The sequence below is a fragment of the Pan paniscus genome, chromosome 12, assembly GCF_029289425.2.
Source record: "Pan paniscus chromosome 12, NHGRI_mPanPan1-v2.0_pri, whole genome shotgun sequence".
NCBI classification, from domain to species: domain Eukaryota; kingdom Metazoa; phylum Chordata; class Mammalia; order Primates; family Hominidae; genus Pan; species Pan paniscus.
The window spans coordinates 116,984,320-117,001,888 of record NC_073261.2 but is presented as its reverse complement, the minus strand read 5'-3'; the positions used below and the strand labels follow the sequence as shown (position 1 = coordinate 117,001,888).

At 38.3% G+C, this 17,569-nt stretch overlaps 1 protein-coding gene and 1 non-coding gene across 5 annotated transcripts in view; both read right to left on the bottom strand.

Moving 5' to 3' along the window:
• The window catches only part of ADAM17 (ADAM metallopeptidase domain 17), a 68,137-nt gene that overhangs the window by 35,881 nt on the left and 14,687 nt on the right, over positions 1 to 17,569 (bottom strand). For 2 of the 4 annotated variants that reach the window (XM_003826946.6, XM_055108258.1), the window contains exons 3-6: positions 11,601 to 11,731; positions 10,736 to 10,824; positions 2,690 to 2,858; positions 1,017 to 1,150 (exon numbers count right to left, since the gene is read on the bottom strand). In XM_003826946.6, coding sequence (XP_003826994.1) covers positions 1,017 to 1,150; positions 2,690 to 2,858; positions 10,736 to 10,824; positions 11,601 to 11,731 — 523 coding nt within the window. Of the gene's footprint in view, positions 1 to 1,016; positions 1,171 to 2,689; positions 2,859 to 10,735; positions 10,825 to 11,600; positions 11,732 to 17,569 lie in introns of those variants that run through there. The other 2 variants (XM_008952298.5, XM_055108259.1) reach the window with 2 other exon arrangements.
• On the bottom strand, positions 7,147 to 7,250 carry LOC112439007 (small nucleolar RNA U13). Its single transcript, XR_003027315.1, has one exon. It is a non-coding gene; the product is annotated as a small nucleolar RNA U13 (small nucleolar RNA).

The window sequence follows — 17,569 nt, the reverse complement described above, 5'->3', positions numbered from 1 at the left end:
CAAGAATCACAGTGACTCTTACTAGCCTCATAATAAATTCACTTGATATGGGGCCGAGTGCTGTGGTTCACGCCTGTAATTCCAGCTACTTGTGATGCTGAGGCAGGAGAATTGCTTGAACCCAGGAGGTGGGGGTTGCAGTGAGCTGAGATTGTGCCACTGCACTCCAGCCTGGGCGACACAGTGAGACTCTGTGTTTAAAAAAAAAAAAAAAAAAAAAAATCCACTTGACATGGAAGGGAAGGGAAAGAAGTTGGGAGGGTATGAATAAAATGGACAGCATGGGAAAAGCAAGGCAATGAGAAAGACATCTTTACTGCACCAGCTTCTTCTTGCTTCATGAATAGCTGCATTCTCCATTATTCCCTCAGTAACAACATTTTGGTCAGTGCCAAGTAATCATGACGAATGAAGTCACACTAGCAAAAAATGTCAATGAAAAATGATTCCCCAGACTTCAAAAATCATAATAGTTCATACTTAAAAATCCAGTATCATCACTTCTTACATCTTTCCTTCACTTCTGTGCCCTAGAACTAGTTATGACCATGAAAGTCCCACCTATTTCAAGTGAAGTCCAATGATTAGGTCTTTAACATGACAAACAAAACTCGCCTTCCTCTCTGAAATATACATATAAGCAAAAGAAAAACATGGGTTCGTGCAAATACATATTTTTACATTCACATGTGACACCACAGGTTCACTGCCATGATAGCAGTGATGTTTTTAAAGAACTCACTTATATCAAGGAGGAAGGACTACATTATAACCTCTCCCAAACCCTATATGCATAAATTCTAACATGCAGAACATATTAGTTCAAGGGTAAAATGGGTTGTCACAAATTTGAAACTATAATTTCCATACAGTAACATAAAAACCTCAGAGAATATCCCTCACATATTTTAGGGAAATAACAGAGTATCTGGAACAGATCTGGTTGCATTGAGTTTCATGGAATGTACCCACCCAAATTTTTTTTTCAATTACTCGATGCAATATCAAATACTTACTAAGTAATTTGTAGTTGTACTCTCTTCCCCTCTGCCCATGTATCTGTAGAAGCGATGATCTGCTACCACCAATAATTTACACGTGTTCTTCATGGGATCTGGGTCAGCTCTTCTTTTCACTCGATGAACAAGCTCTAATATGAATTTGTATGCACTATTAAATCAAAATTCACCAAAACAAGGAGTTTTATGGTAACACTTTAAATCTAACATATTTTTGAAACAAACATTATGTGAGCTTAATATCACTAAAGGATTCTGAACAACAACAACAAAAAATAATTTGGAGGAAGACAGAAAAGTGAAAAGTAACATAAAGTTTAAACACTGTAGAATTCAAAACCAAGGACAAGTGCCTCTTTAATTTTTCCAATACAGAAACTTTAAAAAGTGCTCAACAGAGTAAGGCCGGGGATGTTGGTTCAGGCCTGTAATCCCAGCACTTTGCGAGGCCAAGGTGGGTGAATCACCTGAGGACGGGAGTTCGAGACCAGCCTGGCCAACATGATGAAACCCCATCTCTATTAAAAATACAAAAATTAGCCAGATATGGTGGCACCCGCCTGTAATCCCAGCTACTTGTAAGGCTGAGGCAGGAGAATCACTTGAACCCAGGGTGTGGAGGTTGCAGTGAGCCAAGATTGTGCCATTGCACTCAAGCCAGGGCGACAAAAGTGAGACTTCATCTCTAAATAAATAAATAAATAAATAGTGCTCAACAGAGTAAAACAGTCACCTAATGCTGGGCTATGAAGCTGTCAGTCATATTCTACAACAAGAAGTTTATGAATTAACCAATGTAACAGTAAAAATGTCAAGATATTCACATTGAAAATTAGTTTAATAGGACAACTTTCTTGTGAAATAAATTAAGAATTTCTTTATTTATATATTAAAATGCTAATATATAACTTTAATAACATAACCGTCTTTGGCCGGGCATGTTGATGCACGCCTGTAATCCCAACACTTTGGGAGGCTGAGGTGGGCAGATCACTTGAGGCCAGGAGTTTGAGAACAGCCTGACCAACATGGTGAAACCCCATCTCCACTAAAAATACAAAAATTAGCCAGGCCTGGTGGCACATGCCTATAATCCAGCTACTCAGGAGTCTGAGGCAGGAGAATCACCTGAACCTGGAAGTCAAAGGTTGCAGTGAGCCGAGATCGCGCTGCAAACAAAACAAAACAAAACAAAAAACCTAACCAGAGGTGTTTTGGGCAGTAAAATTCCAAGATGGTTACGTTTTTTAAATGACCCTAAATGGATTGTCCCAAGATGGATATAACCTTCTTGTATTCTAAGCAGTATATATATAGGTCCCTCCTACTACCAATTAATTTCTTATAAACTCTAAAGATTGTCTTTCCACCATATTATTTTATCATTTCTAAATATCTGCAGGAATATTTTCCCTCAGATCACTCCATTTCCCTTTTCCCTAATCTTTTTTAAAGTCTAATCTCTGTTGTTCCCATTATTTTCCAGAGTTTTCAACTCTTACATTATAAACAAAAGAAGATGAAAATTTCTGGAACAAACCTCTTATTTTCATGCCAAATACTATAGTTACTTGACAATCATGTTATTTTTTAACAAATCACCACCACCCCTACTGAAGTCAATTGTAGTATGTTTGTTTCTTATTTGAAATACACTCTTTAAGTCTTACCTTCAGGTGGTTCTCTGTCTACTAACCCTTTTGGGAGCAACTCTTCATTATCCACTTTTAAATAACCACACACTTTTGGAGACTGCAAACGTGAAACATTCTTGATATCTTCAGATTTATAAACTAACATTCTTTTGTCTTTGGTATCATTAACAAATCTCCAAAGTGGCTAAAACAGAAAATATATACGACTGAGATGGAAAACAATAATAATTCCTAAACACTAAATTCTTCTAACATTCTTTGCTTGTTCTTAGATAACATTCATTTCTAGGTTAAGTAAACTGATTAGTCATGTTATTAAAATAAATAATCTCAATTTTTAATCATATGGAGTTTCTATGCAGGTAAGTAAATACATAGATTGTAAACTCTGATTATTTTATCTGTATATAAATAAAGCCTTACATACTTTGCACGTTGTGAAATCTTTCAGAGGATGCAGAAGAGAAAAATGCATATCATTTTCCACTCATTCATTCAAAAATGTTATGTAATATCTACTGTATACTGGCACTGTTATAGGTGATGGTGCTATAGTAATGAAAATTGGACAAGGTTTCTGTTCATGCAGCATTTTCATTTTAGTTTCCTTAATACTTAGGTGTTTGACACCTTTTTGACACGTTAGGTTTTATCCACACAAAAGAACAAACATATTTATATGAAAGAAAACTCAGAACTTGTAACAATAGGTCTGAACCTTATTACTTGTTTCAGCGAACGCAGTTTTTAAACAAAATCTCCACTTACAATGTTACAAGGCCAGAGTAAATCACAATTAACATACTCCAAAGGTTACCCAAGTCAAAAGGCTGTTTGTTTGTTTTGTTTCAAAGCAAAGTTATTCTCTGTAAGAACACTGGTCTCATCAGAACCAGGCAGTTTGTGGGGGGACACACAAAAAATATATTTATCTCCATCAGGGAAATGCAAATCAAAACCCCAATGGGAAAAAAAAAACCCCACAATGAGACACCCCTGTATACCCACTAGGATGACTATGATCAAAGACAAATACTGGTGAGGATGTAGAGAAATCCAGAACCCTCACATACGCTGATGAGAATGTAAAATGGTAAAACCACTTTAGAAAACAGTCTGGCAGGTCCTCAAAGGTTAAAAGTAGAATTACCATATGACCCAGCAATTCTGCTCCTAGTATATAACCAAGAGAAATGAAAACACAAGCAGTAATGTAAATATAGCTAAAAAGTGGAAACAACCCAAATGTCCATCAACAACTAATCAATGAATAAACAAAATGCAGTTTATCCATACAATGGAATACTATTCAGCAATAAAAATAAATAAGATACAGATACATGCTACAACACAGATGAACCTTGGAAACATTATTCTAAGTGAAAGAAGCCACACACAGGCTGGGCGTGGTGGCTCATGTCTGTAATCCCAGCACTTCGGGAGGCCGAGGCAGGTGGATCACTTGAGGTCAGGAGTTTGAGAACAGCCTGGCCAACACAGTGAAACCCCGACTCTAGTAAAAAATACAAAAATTAGTCAGGCATGGTGGCAGGCGCCTATAATCCCAGCTACTCGGGAGGCTGAGGCAAGAGAATCAGTTGAACCCAGGAGGCAGAAGTTGCAGTGAGCTGAGATCATGCCACCGCACTCCAGCCTGGGTGACAGAGCAAGACTCCATCTCAAAAAAATAAAAAAATTGAAGCCACACACAAAAGACATGTTATATAATTCCATTTATATGAGATGACCCAAACAGGCAAATCTAAATAGACAGTAGATCCCTGGTTGCCTAGAGCTGGGGGAGTTAGGGAGGAAGGGGGAAGTATGGCTAAAGGAGACAGCGTTTCTTTTTCAGGTGATAAAAATGTTCTAAAATTGAATGAGGTGGTGTTTGCACAACTCCATCAATATACGAAAACTGCCGGGCGCGATGGCTCACGCCTGTAATCTCAGCACTTTGGGGAGGCCATGGTGGGCAGATAACTTGAGTCCAGGAGTTCGAGACCAGCCTGACCAACACGGTGAAACCCCATCTCTACTGAAACACAAAAATCAGCCGGGCATGGTGGTGGGCGCCTGTAATCCCAGCTACTCAACAGGCTGAGGCCACAGAATCACTTGAACCCAGGAGGCAGAGGTTGCAGTGATCATGCCACTGCACTCCAGCCTGGGTGACAGAGAGAGACTCCATCTCAAAAATACACACACACACACACACACACAAAACTACAAAATTGTATACATTAAGTGGGTGAATAATATAGTATGTGAATTATATCTCAATAAAACTGTTAAATATTATATGCATATACATCTTTGGTAATCCATGTATGAGGCAGATGTAAGAAACAAGGGTTACAGAATTTCAGGGTTGGCAGAGATCTCAAAAGTTAACTAACCCAACTTCCGGGCTACAGGAATCTTCCATATTTAGTAAAGTTCATTTAGCCTATGAATAGAAGTGAAATTTTTTTTCTTTTGGGTCAAACATTTCTAAGTTCACATTGATTATTTCCTAGTATAGTCAGTCCAGCACAGAAAAAGACAGCTGGCTTTGGGATCAGATATATCTGAGTTCAAACCTCAACCATACCTCACTATGTGCCTTGGACAAGTACCCTGAGCATAACCTCCCTCATTAGGTAAAGTAGTGATAATACCTAACTTGAAGATTATGAAGATTATGTAGGTAATAAATCTAGTTTTATATTAACATTTCAAAAGAAAAGTGGTTGTTATTAATAAAAGCTAAGGCTATTACCATTATTAATAGTAAGTTGCTGGAAAAAATAATTTGATGAGTAATTGACTAAAAGGCAGAAAACTGGATTGGATCCTGGATTGGAAAACCAAAAAAAATCTACAAAGGAGATTTTGAGGATGACTAGAGATTTTGACTATGGCATGATTATTAGATAATATTGTAGAATTCTTGTCATTTTCTCAGGTATGTTACTTTTATTACAGCTATAGAAAAGAGTGCCTTTATTCCTAAGGATGCATACAGAAGTATTTAGGGGTGAAGGGTCATGATGTTTGCAAATGATTTTCATATGATTCACGAAAAAAAGAGAGAAAGCTAACAGGACATTATGTTAGAAATTGTTTAAGGGCTACAGGGTATTTTTTAAAAAAATCTTTCTGTAACTACAGGGTACTTTTTAATCTTTCTGTAGATTTGCACATTTTCTTTTTTTTTTTTTTCTGAGACAGAGTTTCGCCCTGTCACCCACATTGGAGTACAGTGGAGCGATCTCAGCTCACTGCAACCTCTGTCTCCCAGGTTCAAGCGATTCTCCCACCTAGGCCTCCCGAGCAGTTGGGATTACGGGCGCAAGCCACCAAGCCTGGCTAATTTTTGTATTTTTAGTAGAGACGAGGTTTCACCATGTTGGCCAGGCTGGCCTCGAACTTCTGGCCTGAAGTGATCCACCCACCTCAGCTTCCCAAAGTGCTGGGATGACAGGCATGAGCCACTGCACCAGCTGAACATTTTCAAAACTAGAAGCTGGGGGAGGCCAAGCATGGTGGCTCACGTCTGTCATCCCAGCACTTTGGGAGGCCGAGGTGGGCAGATCACAAGGTCAGAAGTTCAAGACCAGCCTCACTAACATGGTGAAACCCCGTCTCTACTAAAAATACAAAAATTAGGCCGGATGCAGTGGCTCATGCCTGTAATCCCAGCACCTTGGGAGGCCGACGCGGGTGGATCACCTGAGACCAGGAGTTCAAGACCAGCCTGGCCAATGTGGCAAAACCCTGTCTCTACCAAAAATATAAAAACTAGCCGGGCACAGTGGCGTGTGCCTGTAATCCCAGCTACTTGGGAGGCTGAGGCAGGAGAAATGCTTGAACCTGGGAGGCGGAGACTGCAGTGAGCCGAGATTGCGCCACTGCACTCCAGCCTGGGCGACAGAGCAAGACTCCATCTCAAATAAATAAATAAAAGTTGGGGGAAATATTATCTCACTATGCAAGTTTAACCCAGGATTATTTATATAAATAGTAAGCTATGGTAAAGTCAGTGACAGTTTAAAATATTTAACGGCTGCGCACAGTGGCTCACACCTGTAATCCCAGCACTTTGGGAGGCCAAGCAGGAGGATTGCTTACAGTCAGACATTTGAGATCAGCCTGGGCAACACAGTGAGACCTCATCAAAAATCTGATACACTCTACAAAAATTTAACAAATTAGTTGGGCATGGTGGCATGCACCTGTAGTCCCAGCTACTCAGGAGGCAGAAAAGAGGGATTGTTTGAGCCCAGGAGGTCAAGGCTGCAGTGAGCTATGATGGCACCACTGCACTTCAGCCTGAGTGACCAAGTAAGACTGTCATAAACAAAATATTTAATGATGATGTGTTAAAAATAAGATATATATTTTTTCCTGCTCACTTATATTCCTAAGATATTAGTGCAGATAGACAATGTTTTTACATCAAGGTAAGTGTAAAGAATTATTTTTTTTCATGTCAGACTGGTAATGTGCTAACATTGTAACAAGGTTCTAGGGTGGTACATCTCATATGTGTGTGTGAACAGCCAATCACCACACTTATGAACTATAAAAGTATCAAAAGAATTATAAAGAGTATGAAAATCACCCCTGTAAGTAGTAAATCATTTTTTCAATAAACATTATTAATTTCATGCAAAAGTCCCTCAAGGTATCTGATGAGTATACTTGTAAGTAAACATCTTTGTATGTGTGTATGTGTGAGATAGGGTCTCGCTCTGTCACCCAGGCTGGAGTGCAGCAGTACAATCTCAGCTCACTGCAGTCTCCGCCTTCCGAATTCAACTGATCCTACCGCTTCAGCATTCTGAGTAGCTGAGACCACAGGCATGTGCCACCATGCCCAGCTAATTTTTTTTTTTTTTTTTTTTTGTGGAGGAGTAGAGACAAGGTCTCCCTATATTGCCTGGGCTGGTCTCAAATTCCTGGGCTCAAGCAGTCCACCCGCCTCAGCCTCCCAAAGTGCTGATTACAAGTGTGAGCCACTGTGCCTGGCTAAGTAAATATCTTACAATGAAATATTAGTTATACTCATTTTTGTACTTAGTGAAACAAAGGTATGGATGGAAACAGAATTCCTATTTTTCCAAAAGGAAGTATTTGAAAAAAATGAGTAATCTAGCTGGGCGTGGTGGCTCATGCCTATAATCTCAGCACTTTGGGAGGCCAAGACGGGCAGATCACGAGGTCAGGAGTTCAAGACCAGCCTGGCCAACACAGTGAAACCCCATCTCTACTAAAACTACAAAAATTAACGGGGTATGGTGGCACACGCCTGTAATTCCAGCTACTCAAGGGACTGAGGCAGGAGAATCGCTTTAACCTGGGAGGCAGAGGATGTGGTGAGCCGAGATCACGCCATTGCACTCCAGTCTGGGTGACAGGGCGAGATGCCATCTTAAAAAAAAAAAAAATGTAATCTGAGCAAATTTAACTTGGATCCTAAAGACACATATTTTAGCTTAAGAATTAATAAGCTGGCCAGGCACAGTGGCTCACGCCTTTAATCTCAGCACTTTCAGAGGCCGAGGCTGGCAGATCATGAGGTCAAGAGATCGAGACCATCCTGGCCAACATTGTGAAACCCCGTCTCTACCAAAAATACAAAAATTAGCTGGGTGTGGTGGTGCGCACCTGTAATCCCAGCTACTCGGGAGGCTGAGGCAGGAGAATGGCTTGAACCCAGGAGGCAGAGTCTGCAGTGAGCCGAGATCACGCCACTGCACTCCAGCCTGGTAACAGAGTGAGACTCAGTCTCAAAAAAACAAAAAAGAATAAATTATTCTAAGGAAATAAGCAGACATATGCACTGCAGCAAAAACAATGCTGTGCATTTACCACACTGTTTTCTCTTTCTGAGCTCAAATTACGACTATCTTTTCCATTCTCCTTTGTAGCAGGTCAGAGATAAAGTGTTCTAGAATGTATTGAACGGAAGGCCATTTCCAAGCCTGGCTCTTAATATCCTGAATAATTCTCTAGCTGTGTTTTCTTTCTGTGAGAACTACAGAGGACATGTGTCCAAAAGTCAAAGCCACAAAGTAGAGGAGAACCACCTAACCCACATCAAGCCACAGGAGAGTAAGAAAAAACTTTGCTTGTGTTAAGCTACTCAGCTATGGGAGTTTATCTGAAGCCCTCGCACAGCCTAGACAGAGCTTCCTACAGTTTCTTCATTTAACTTCCCAGACTATTACCTATCATCCAGACTATTCCAACTAAACACATGCACCAAAAGGTGTGCCCAAGGCTGTTCACTACAATACCTTTTATTTCAAAAGTTAGAAACAAAACAGTTGAGGCCAGGCACAGTGGCTCACACCTATAATCCCAGCACTTTTCAGAGGCCGAGGCTGGCAGATCATGAGGTCAGGAGATCGAGACCATCCTGGCCAACATGGTGAAACCCCGTCTCTACTAAAAATACAAAAATTAGCCAGGTGAGGTAGCATGTGCCTGTAGTCTGAGCTACTCAAGGGTCTAAGGCGGGAGAACCGCCTGAACCCAGGAGCCAGAGGTTGCAGTGAGCCGAGACCACGCCAGTGCACTCTAGCCTGAGTGACAGAGTGATACTCCATCTCAAAAAAAAAAAAAAAATTAGCCGGACATCGTGGCACACGCCTGCAGTCCCAGCTACTTGGGAGGCTAAGGCAGGAGAATCGCCTGAACCGGGGAGGCAGAGGTTATAGTGAGCCAAGATCACGCCATTGCACTCTAGCCTGGGTGACAGAGCAAGACTCTGTCTCAAAAAAAACAAAAACAAAAAAAACCCCTAATTTAGATCTACATTAACACGAAAAGGTTCATAATCATATTGTTAAATGAAAAATGTGTGAAGACAAACTGTACATATTGTATGGTCCTAGTTTTGCAGGAAAAAATAGTGGGTATAACTATATTTATTTGTGTATTTACACATAGAAAAAAAAATTTGGAAGGATGTCTGTCAAAATGTCAATAGTAGTTATCTGTCCAAGTACAGATAATCTATTTTCCGAATTTTGCAATGAGCATATATTTTAAAATAAAGGTATTCTTAAAAAATAAATTGATTTGAAAGAACAGGCAAATTTAAGACATTCCAGTGATGCTTTGCCTATTCTAGAATGAATGCATTTATAATATTAGTTCCTTTACTTTCTACTAAATTTCTGACTCTTTCTGGTAGGCCAGACTCCTCAAAACATTGACATTAAATAGCTTAAACATTAACAAACTATAACATACTGCAAGGCCATAGGTTTCTTTTTCACAATAATGGACAGTCAAAGGACTAACAGTCATGTAGATTGGATATAATGAAAACATATAGTATATATAGCTCCAGCAGACTGTTTTACCCCTATTGAGCACTCAAATACACCTGAACATTTCATTTTGACCAATCTTACTCAGTTTTCCCACAGGTGATCTATTTTAGTGATATCACCGCCACCACCCACAGTCTTCTCATTTTTCAGGAAACACAGAATCAACTTCAATTCACAATTATGTAGTAAACGTTTTGTTTTGTAGACTAATATCTGACAGATAGATATGTGTCTTAACCAATGCAGCCACTGTGGTCTTGATTTCTACTGCTACTCTTTCAATGGAAGAGTGACCACAGCCTGACTTTCCTAGCTTCCTCTTTAACTTCTCAGACTATGAACTATCACCTTTCATTGATCTAGCATTTCCAGTGTGTCTAGCAGAAAAACAGAGAAATTGAAAAATAATACTTCACTTTTCATTTCTGAGGATGTTTACATTTATTATTTGAGAAAGAATTAAAAAATGAGTCAGGAGGGAAAGAAAGTTTTCTCTTCCTATTATTCATCCCATATGTAACTCTCTCAATTATGGTACTTAGAAATACAGGGTGTATCATAACACAGCTTCTTAGAGATTATCCTTTTTTAAAAAGTCTACTTTCCTAGTAAAAAACTTCAAATACGAAGAGGAAAGAAATAAGTATAATTACTTTTCACCTTTGCAGAACTGAGCAGCTTTTTGAAAATCAGAGATATAAGCTACTGAAAAAAAATTCACATATAAATTTACCTCTATGTTATATTCGGCCCCATCTGTGTTGATTCTGATTATAACATCATCATCTCTTATGTGGGCTAGAACCCTAGAGTCAGGCTCACCTTAAGAGAAAAAAAAAATTTATTATTTAAAAATACTTACATCAAATAAGAAACTATGCATTACTCTCAATAAAAATTAAATCCTTCAGGGTGGAATTTGCCTAGTACTGTGAGAGCTCTGCAAAACAAGAAACAAAGGCTCCAGAAAGAAGCTAGATAATCTCAACTCCTAAGGGGTAGCCTCAAGTTTAGTCACTTGAAACCTATCCCTTTCCCAAAACAAACAAAACTGCTAAGATTTTCTTCTGGAATAATTTTATCTACTTTTAGGTAAAGGAAGAACTAAGAGAGACAGAAAGCATGATTTAGAATGTACAGGCCTAGGAACTATACTATTTGTGGATTTCAATGACATTTTTTTTTCTCATTGCAGAAAAAGGTCAAAAAGTAAACTGCAATTGCTTGTTTGATAGATTTTCTCAAATACATACGTAATAGGATCACCAAGTATTTTATCTCCAAGCTTCCCTGTTTAAAATATCATAAAGAAAGCTTACAGTCACTGATGAAAAGAAAGGTTAAATTCCTATCACTTAAGAAGAATTTAATTTTAATCATTAAACCAGCCAGCTAGTATGACATTTAGATAATACTCATTTCCTCCTATTAGAATGTTCCTGCCTCTAAACTTATATACCTCAAAGAAAAGTCAAAGAATAGCACTTCTATGACACCCCGTCCCCACTATCCTGCACCAGAAAAGAATATGCAATCAAGTTAGATTTGGAGACCTAATACACCAGACACAGGGGCAAACCAACAAGCTCCATACTAACCAACCACGTGTCCAGTGAAGAAGTCCTGCCATTTTACAGTGTACTCGCTTTCATTTTTACCATCCACCACCACGACCTTGAAATTTTGTGAAAAACGTTCAGTACTTGATGTCAGGTATAATTTAAAATGCCTGAAGAAAAATGCATTCATGTTTTACTCTAAGCACACAAATTTTAAGTCTCATTTTCACATAATTAAACTTTCTTAAAAAGCCAGAAGCATTGACATTAATAAAACACTATGCAAGTTACAACTAAAGTCTTATTAGGTACTTAGAGCAATATATCTCCTGTAACGACAAATGGACTAATTTATTTAGCTATAAAAACAGCAGATCACAATAAGCTCACACTAGGGTAAAGATATTCAAAGAACTTATACATTCATCTCTCCTGGAAAACACTGAAGAATAAGGAAACACACACGACTGCGTAGTTAAGTTGGAATCCTGATTATCTAAAAAAATTATTATTAAAAACTAATCCTATTATATACCATTTATTGAACACCTACTTGGTGTTAGGTACTATGCATCTATTATCCCCACTTCACACAAGTACAAATTGAGGCTTGGAAGCTAATCAACCTACTCAAAGTTACACAGCTAGTAAATGGTGAAACTGGGAAATAAACCTGGTTTATTTCAAAACCCTGTACTATGCTGTCTCTATCAAGCTGGGTGGACTATGAGAAAATTCTTATTGCTGTGCAAAATTAATAAATGCTGCTTTCTATATTTAAAAGTACTCATGCGGCCGCGTGTAGTGGCTCACGCCTGTAATCCCAGCACTTTGGGAGGTTGAGCTGGGCGGATCACGAGGTCAGGAGATCGAGACCATCCTGGCTAACACGGCGAAACCCCATCTCTACTAAAAATACAAAAATTAGCCAGGCGTGGTGGCGGGTGCCTATAGTCCCAGCTACTTGGGAGGCTGAGGCAGGAGAATGGAGTGAACTCGGGAGGCGGAGCCTGCAGTGAGCCGAGATCGCCAGCCTGGGTGACAGCGCGAGACTCCCGCTCAAAATAAGATTAAAAAAAAGTACTCATGCTTTTTTTCCTCCTCAAAACAACATATCTTGCAAAAAAGTAATCCACAATTACAGTTAGGAAAATAAATACAAGGTATCTAAGACAGACATTAGAATATAGACTCCATTGGCACCAGAAGACAGGAAAAGAGGGGAGGGGAGGGGAGGAGAGGTGGAGGAGAGGGGAGGAGAGGGGGAGGAGAGGGGAAGGGGAGGGGGAGGAGAGGGGAAGGGAAGGGGAAGGGAGGAGAGGAGAGGGGAGGGGATATACACTTCAGTTCTTTAGTGGGCTTACTATTCTTTTTGTTGAGTTTCAGTCCAGTTCTTTAATTGGCTTACTATTCTTTTTGTTTTCTATGACTTTCCATCCTTACATGAAAACTAGGAGTGGTGAGCAAGACTTTCTCAAGTATTATTTATAGTCTTTCAATGTGTCCATGAACACCAAAGACAAAGAAAGGTATATTATTCATCTCACCCACAGAAACAAATTTTGTCAGCTGTTGTACTGAAAATATATTACTTCCCCATGGGATTGCAAAAGTCTTTAAACTACCGGAAAGAAATCTAGACTGGGACTATCTCCATGGCAACAAATATTTTTAACTTTTTGAGCATAACAAGGTAATTTTAGTTTGCTTGTGGTTTTTTAATGGTCAAAGGGAAAGGACAATAGAACATTATTTCGTAAATCCTTGGAACATTTTCTTCTGCTATCCTAAAACATATCTTCCCACACATTCTCAGTTATGATTTTTCCCTCCAGTTACGCTGAGAACTTTCAAAAGCATACTTATTATAAATGTCTTATTATTTTGTTTTAAAGCTAAGAGTTGCAACATTACTTAATGTTCTTTTCAGAAAGAAATCAGTGGAATTGCATTTTTCATTTGCTACACTAAGAATCTTTTCTAAAGATAAAGACCAAGCGATTATAAAATTCATGTTTTTTGATTTTCCAATATTAGCTTTTGAGTTATAAAACTTCCAACAGAATGTCAAAATTTCTTTTACTTTATCCTCCCAAAATTATGTGAAGTCATTTTCTTACAGATTTCCTTAACGTTTTATCTTTCTGACTTTTGACTTAAGAATTTACAGTAACTAAAGACCAGCTAACCAGTTTGAATCAACATTATTACCCTAACCATTTTTAATGGTCTATTTAGTCAGGTATATCACTTTCATTTCTTTATCAGTTCTAGACCTTCTCAAGTAATCTGATATATTTCACTTTTAGGAGAAACATTTAACTTTTTCCAAAAAAATTCAGGCAACATCAAAAAAGTATCAAAACAGTATATACTCCGCAGCTTTTTCGTTATTTAAAAATAAGATAATTTCTTGATTTTTTTTTTTTTTTTGAGACGGAGTCTCACTCTGTCGCCCAGGCTGGAGTGCAGTGGCGCAATCTCGGCTCACTGCAAGCTCCACCTCCTGGGTTCACGCCATTCCCCTGCCTCAGCCTCCCAAATAGCTGAGACTACAGGCGCCTGCTACCACGCCTGGCTAATTTTTTGTATTTTTAGTAGAGACAGGGTTTCACCGTGTTAGCCAGGATGGTCTCGATCTCCTGACCTCATGACCTCATGATCCATCCAGCTCGGCCTCCCAAAGTGCTGGGATTACATATGTGAGCCACCACGCCTGGCTGATAATTTCTTGATTTATAACAAAAAGGAAATGAAACTTGTAAGGCAAATTTTAAACAAGTTTCTTTTTTTCTTAAGTTACTTCAACTCTTCATACAACCTCTCAGTGTTTCTATGCTTTTTCAACCTCTAATAGTTACATCCAAATTTAATGCAATGATCTTGGTTTAAATTACTTTGCCTTCCACTGCTATCAAAAAACGGAATCTTCTCATTTACCATCAAGTAATGAGGGGTTTCATAGAGTTAATTCAGCCCTGATACAAACTGATTACTTCAGCTATCTTTGTTTTTGTTCTTGTTTTAAACTTTAATGACGCAATATGATAGAAAAGAAAGGGTATGGGCTTTGGAGTCTGACAAACTTGGCTTAAGTCCTACTTTCATTTACTCACTGTCTGACCTTGGCCTCAATCTTTGAATCCTAAGTATTTATCTACAAATGGAAATAATATCACCTAATAACTGAATGGTTTTGGGGATTAAAGGAAATAACCTATTTTAAAACACCTGGTATAAAATTCCATAGACTGTTAGATAAATTTCCCATTAAATATTTAGTATGGAAACTTTGTAAAATAAATTACATACTTCCCTGCTTTCTTACACAGAGAAAAGATAACAAGTGGCTATGATTTAATATTTTCTTAGGGAATCAATGTCATCTACCAAACTTGAAAGAGAAATATGTAAGGCTATGGAAGTTTTTGCCTCTAGAATACGGATTCTACAGGCCACTTCAAATCCAAAGAAACCCAAAAAGCTAAACTTTGAGTTCTTTTCATTTTATAGTTTCCTCACTCTTCCTTCGCTCCTACTCATTTCTTGCTACTATATCCACTTCTTCACCAAACTCTCCACCAGTATAGCAGAAATAACACAAGTTTTGGAGTCCAACCTTTGTTCAAATCTTGTATCTGTCATTTACTAGCTGAGTAATCTTGGGCAAGTTACTAAGCTGTCTAAGCCTTAATTTTTTTTTTTTTTTGTTCCTTCAAAAAAGGAATCACTTTTAGAGATAACTTATGTAAAATGCCAGTAAATTACAGAAAATAAGTACCTGATTAACTGTAGCTATTAATATTACCAATCTGCTCAAATTTGGTGTAAGTTGAAAGCTAATAACCAATACTGTAATATTCTGACATAAAATCGAATAAAAAGAAGTCATTAAAAAATAACCTAAGGATAATTGCAATAGCTAGGAAAAATTAATTTGCATTAAAAATTTGCCTAAAATAACCACATGACAATGAACCAATCTCCTTAATATACTAAGCACTGCTACAATTCAGTAGTTAGAAAGACAAATTCAATAGAAAAATAGTCAAAAGAGATAAAAAGGCAGTTTACAGAAATATAAAACAAATTACTTACAAATATATAAAGAGATGCTCAATGTCACACAAAATGAAAATCAAAACAACTATAAAATGCCATGCCCTTTAGAGGGGTGACAGTTAAAGGCTGATAAACCTACTATTGGCAAAGATAACAGGAAACAGGTAAACTCATATATTGCTGCTGGAAGAATAAATTTGTCAAATCTCTTTGGGAGGAAAGAGCAATATCAATAAACATAGTATACATATCCTTGACCCAGTAATTCTCCTTCCAGGAATATATCCTATAAAAACACCTCACCAAGGTACACATTTACAAAGATACTCACTAGAGCACTGTTTGTTGTATTAAAAAAATCACTTTGGTTAAACAATATCCATCTGTAGTGTATTAGTACGTTGTTACAATTTTATGCAATAGGAATATTTATGCTGCTGTTTAAAATGAGGTAAATATGCTATCTATATCACCTATACACACACAGAGAGAGACCTATAGGCAAAAAACATGCATTAAAATATTTTGGGCCAGGCACGGTGGCTCACACCTGTAATCCCATCACATTGGGAGCCTGAGGCAGGTGGATCACCTGAGGTCAGGAGTTCAAGACCATCCTGGCCAACATGGTGAAACCTCATCTCTACTAAAAATACAAAAATTAGCTGAGCGTGGCAGTGGGCGCCTATAATCCCAGCTACTCGGGAGGCTGAGGCAGGAGAACTGCTTGAACCCGAGAGGTGGAGGCTTCAGTGAGCTAAGATTGTGCCATTGCACTCCAGTCTGGGCGACAAGAGCAAAAACTCTGTCTCAAAAAACAAAAAACAAAACAAAACAAAAAATTGGAAGTTTACAAAGGAAACCTCTCTGGGTCTGAGAAGTCTAACTGAGTTAGAAGTAAAAACTTTGCATATCCTCCATGGCTTGTTTTTTAAACCAGACGCACATATTCCTTTTATTTTTTAACATAGTTGAGAAGGCTTGTCCTATATAAAGAATAAAGATGGCCAGATGCAGTGGCCCCTGTCTGTAATCCCAGCACTTTGGGAGGCCGAAATGGTGGATCACTTGAGGTGAGGAGTTCAAGACCAGCCTGGCCAACATGGTGAAACTCTGTCTCTACTAAAAATAACAAAAATTACCCAGGCGTGGTGCTGTGCACCTGTAGTCCCAGCTACTCGAGAGGCTGAGGCACAAGAATCGCTTGAACCCAGGAGGCAGAGGTTGCAGTGAGCCAAGATCACACAACTGCACTCCAGCCTGGACGACAGAGCAAGACTCTCAAAAAAATAAATAAAGAATAATTCAGTCAATTCTCCATGTGTCTGTTTTTTGATACTGAATAAAGCTTCCTAAAGACTTTAAAAAGAGGCCTGCAATTATTTAACATTTCAATGTGCAAAACAATACGTGGTATTAAAATTACTACTGAAATAGAACATATCCATCAATTTATGCTAAGAAGTAAGAGGAACTCAATGTAGAAAGAACATTAAATTTGGGCCAGGCATGGTGGCTCACACCTGTAATCCCAGCACTTTGGGAGGCCAAGATGGAAAGACCACCTGAGCCCAGAAGTTCAAGATCAGCCTGGGCAACATGGCAAGACCCTGTTTTTAAAAATAAATAAATATGAAGCAGGTTAAAGAATCCTGGAAACTAAGTAACTAGTTAGCTAAATAAATAAATAGAACAGTAAAATCTAGACCCAGCTCACCACCAGGCTGTGGGGTCCTGAACAAAATCTTTATTTCTTCATATATAAAGATAATATTTAGCACATGATTGATGGTTATAAAGTAGCACCAAAAACAAAAGGTTTTATAAGCATTCAATTAATTTAAATTATGTTAGAATTTTCTAAACATCGTTACCATCATTAAGACCTCTGCAATATCTATTTACTTTTTTAAAAATACTCATCAGTATGAACTTTATTTATTTTA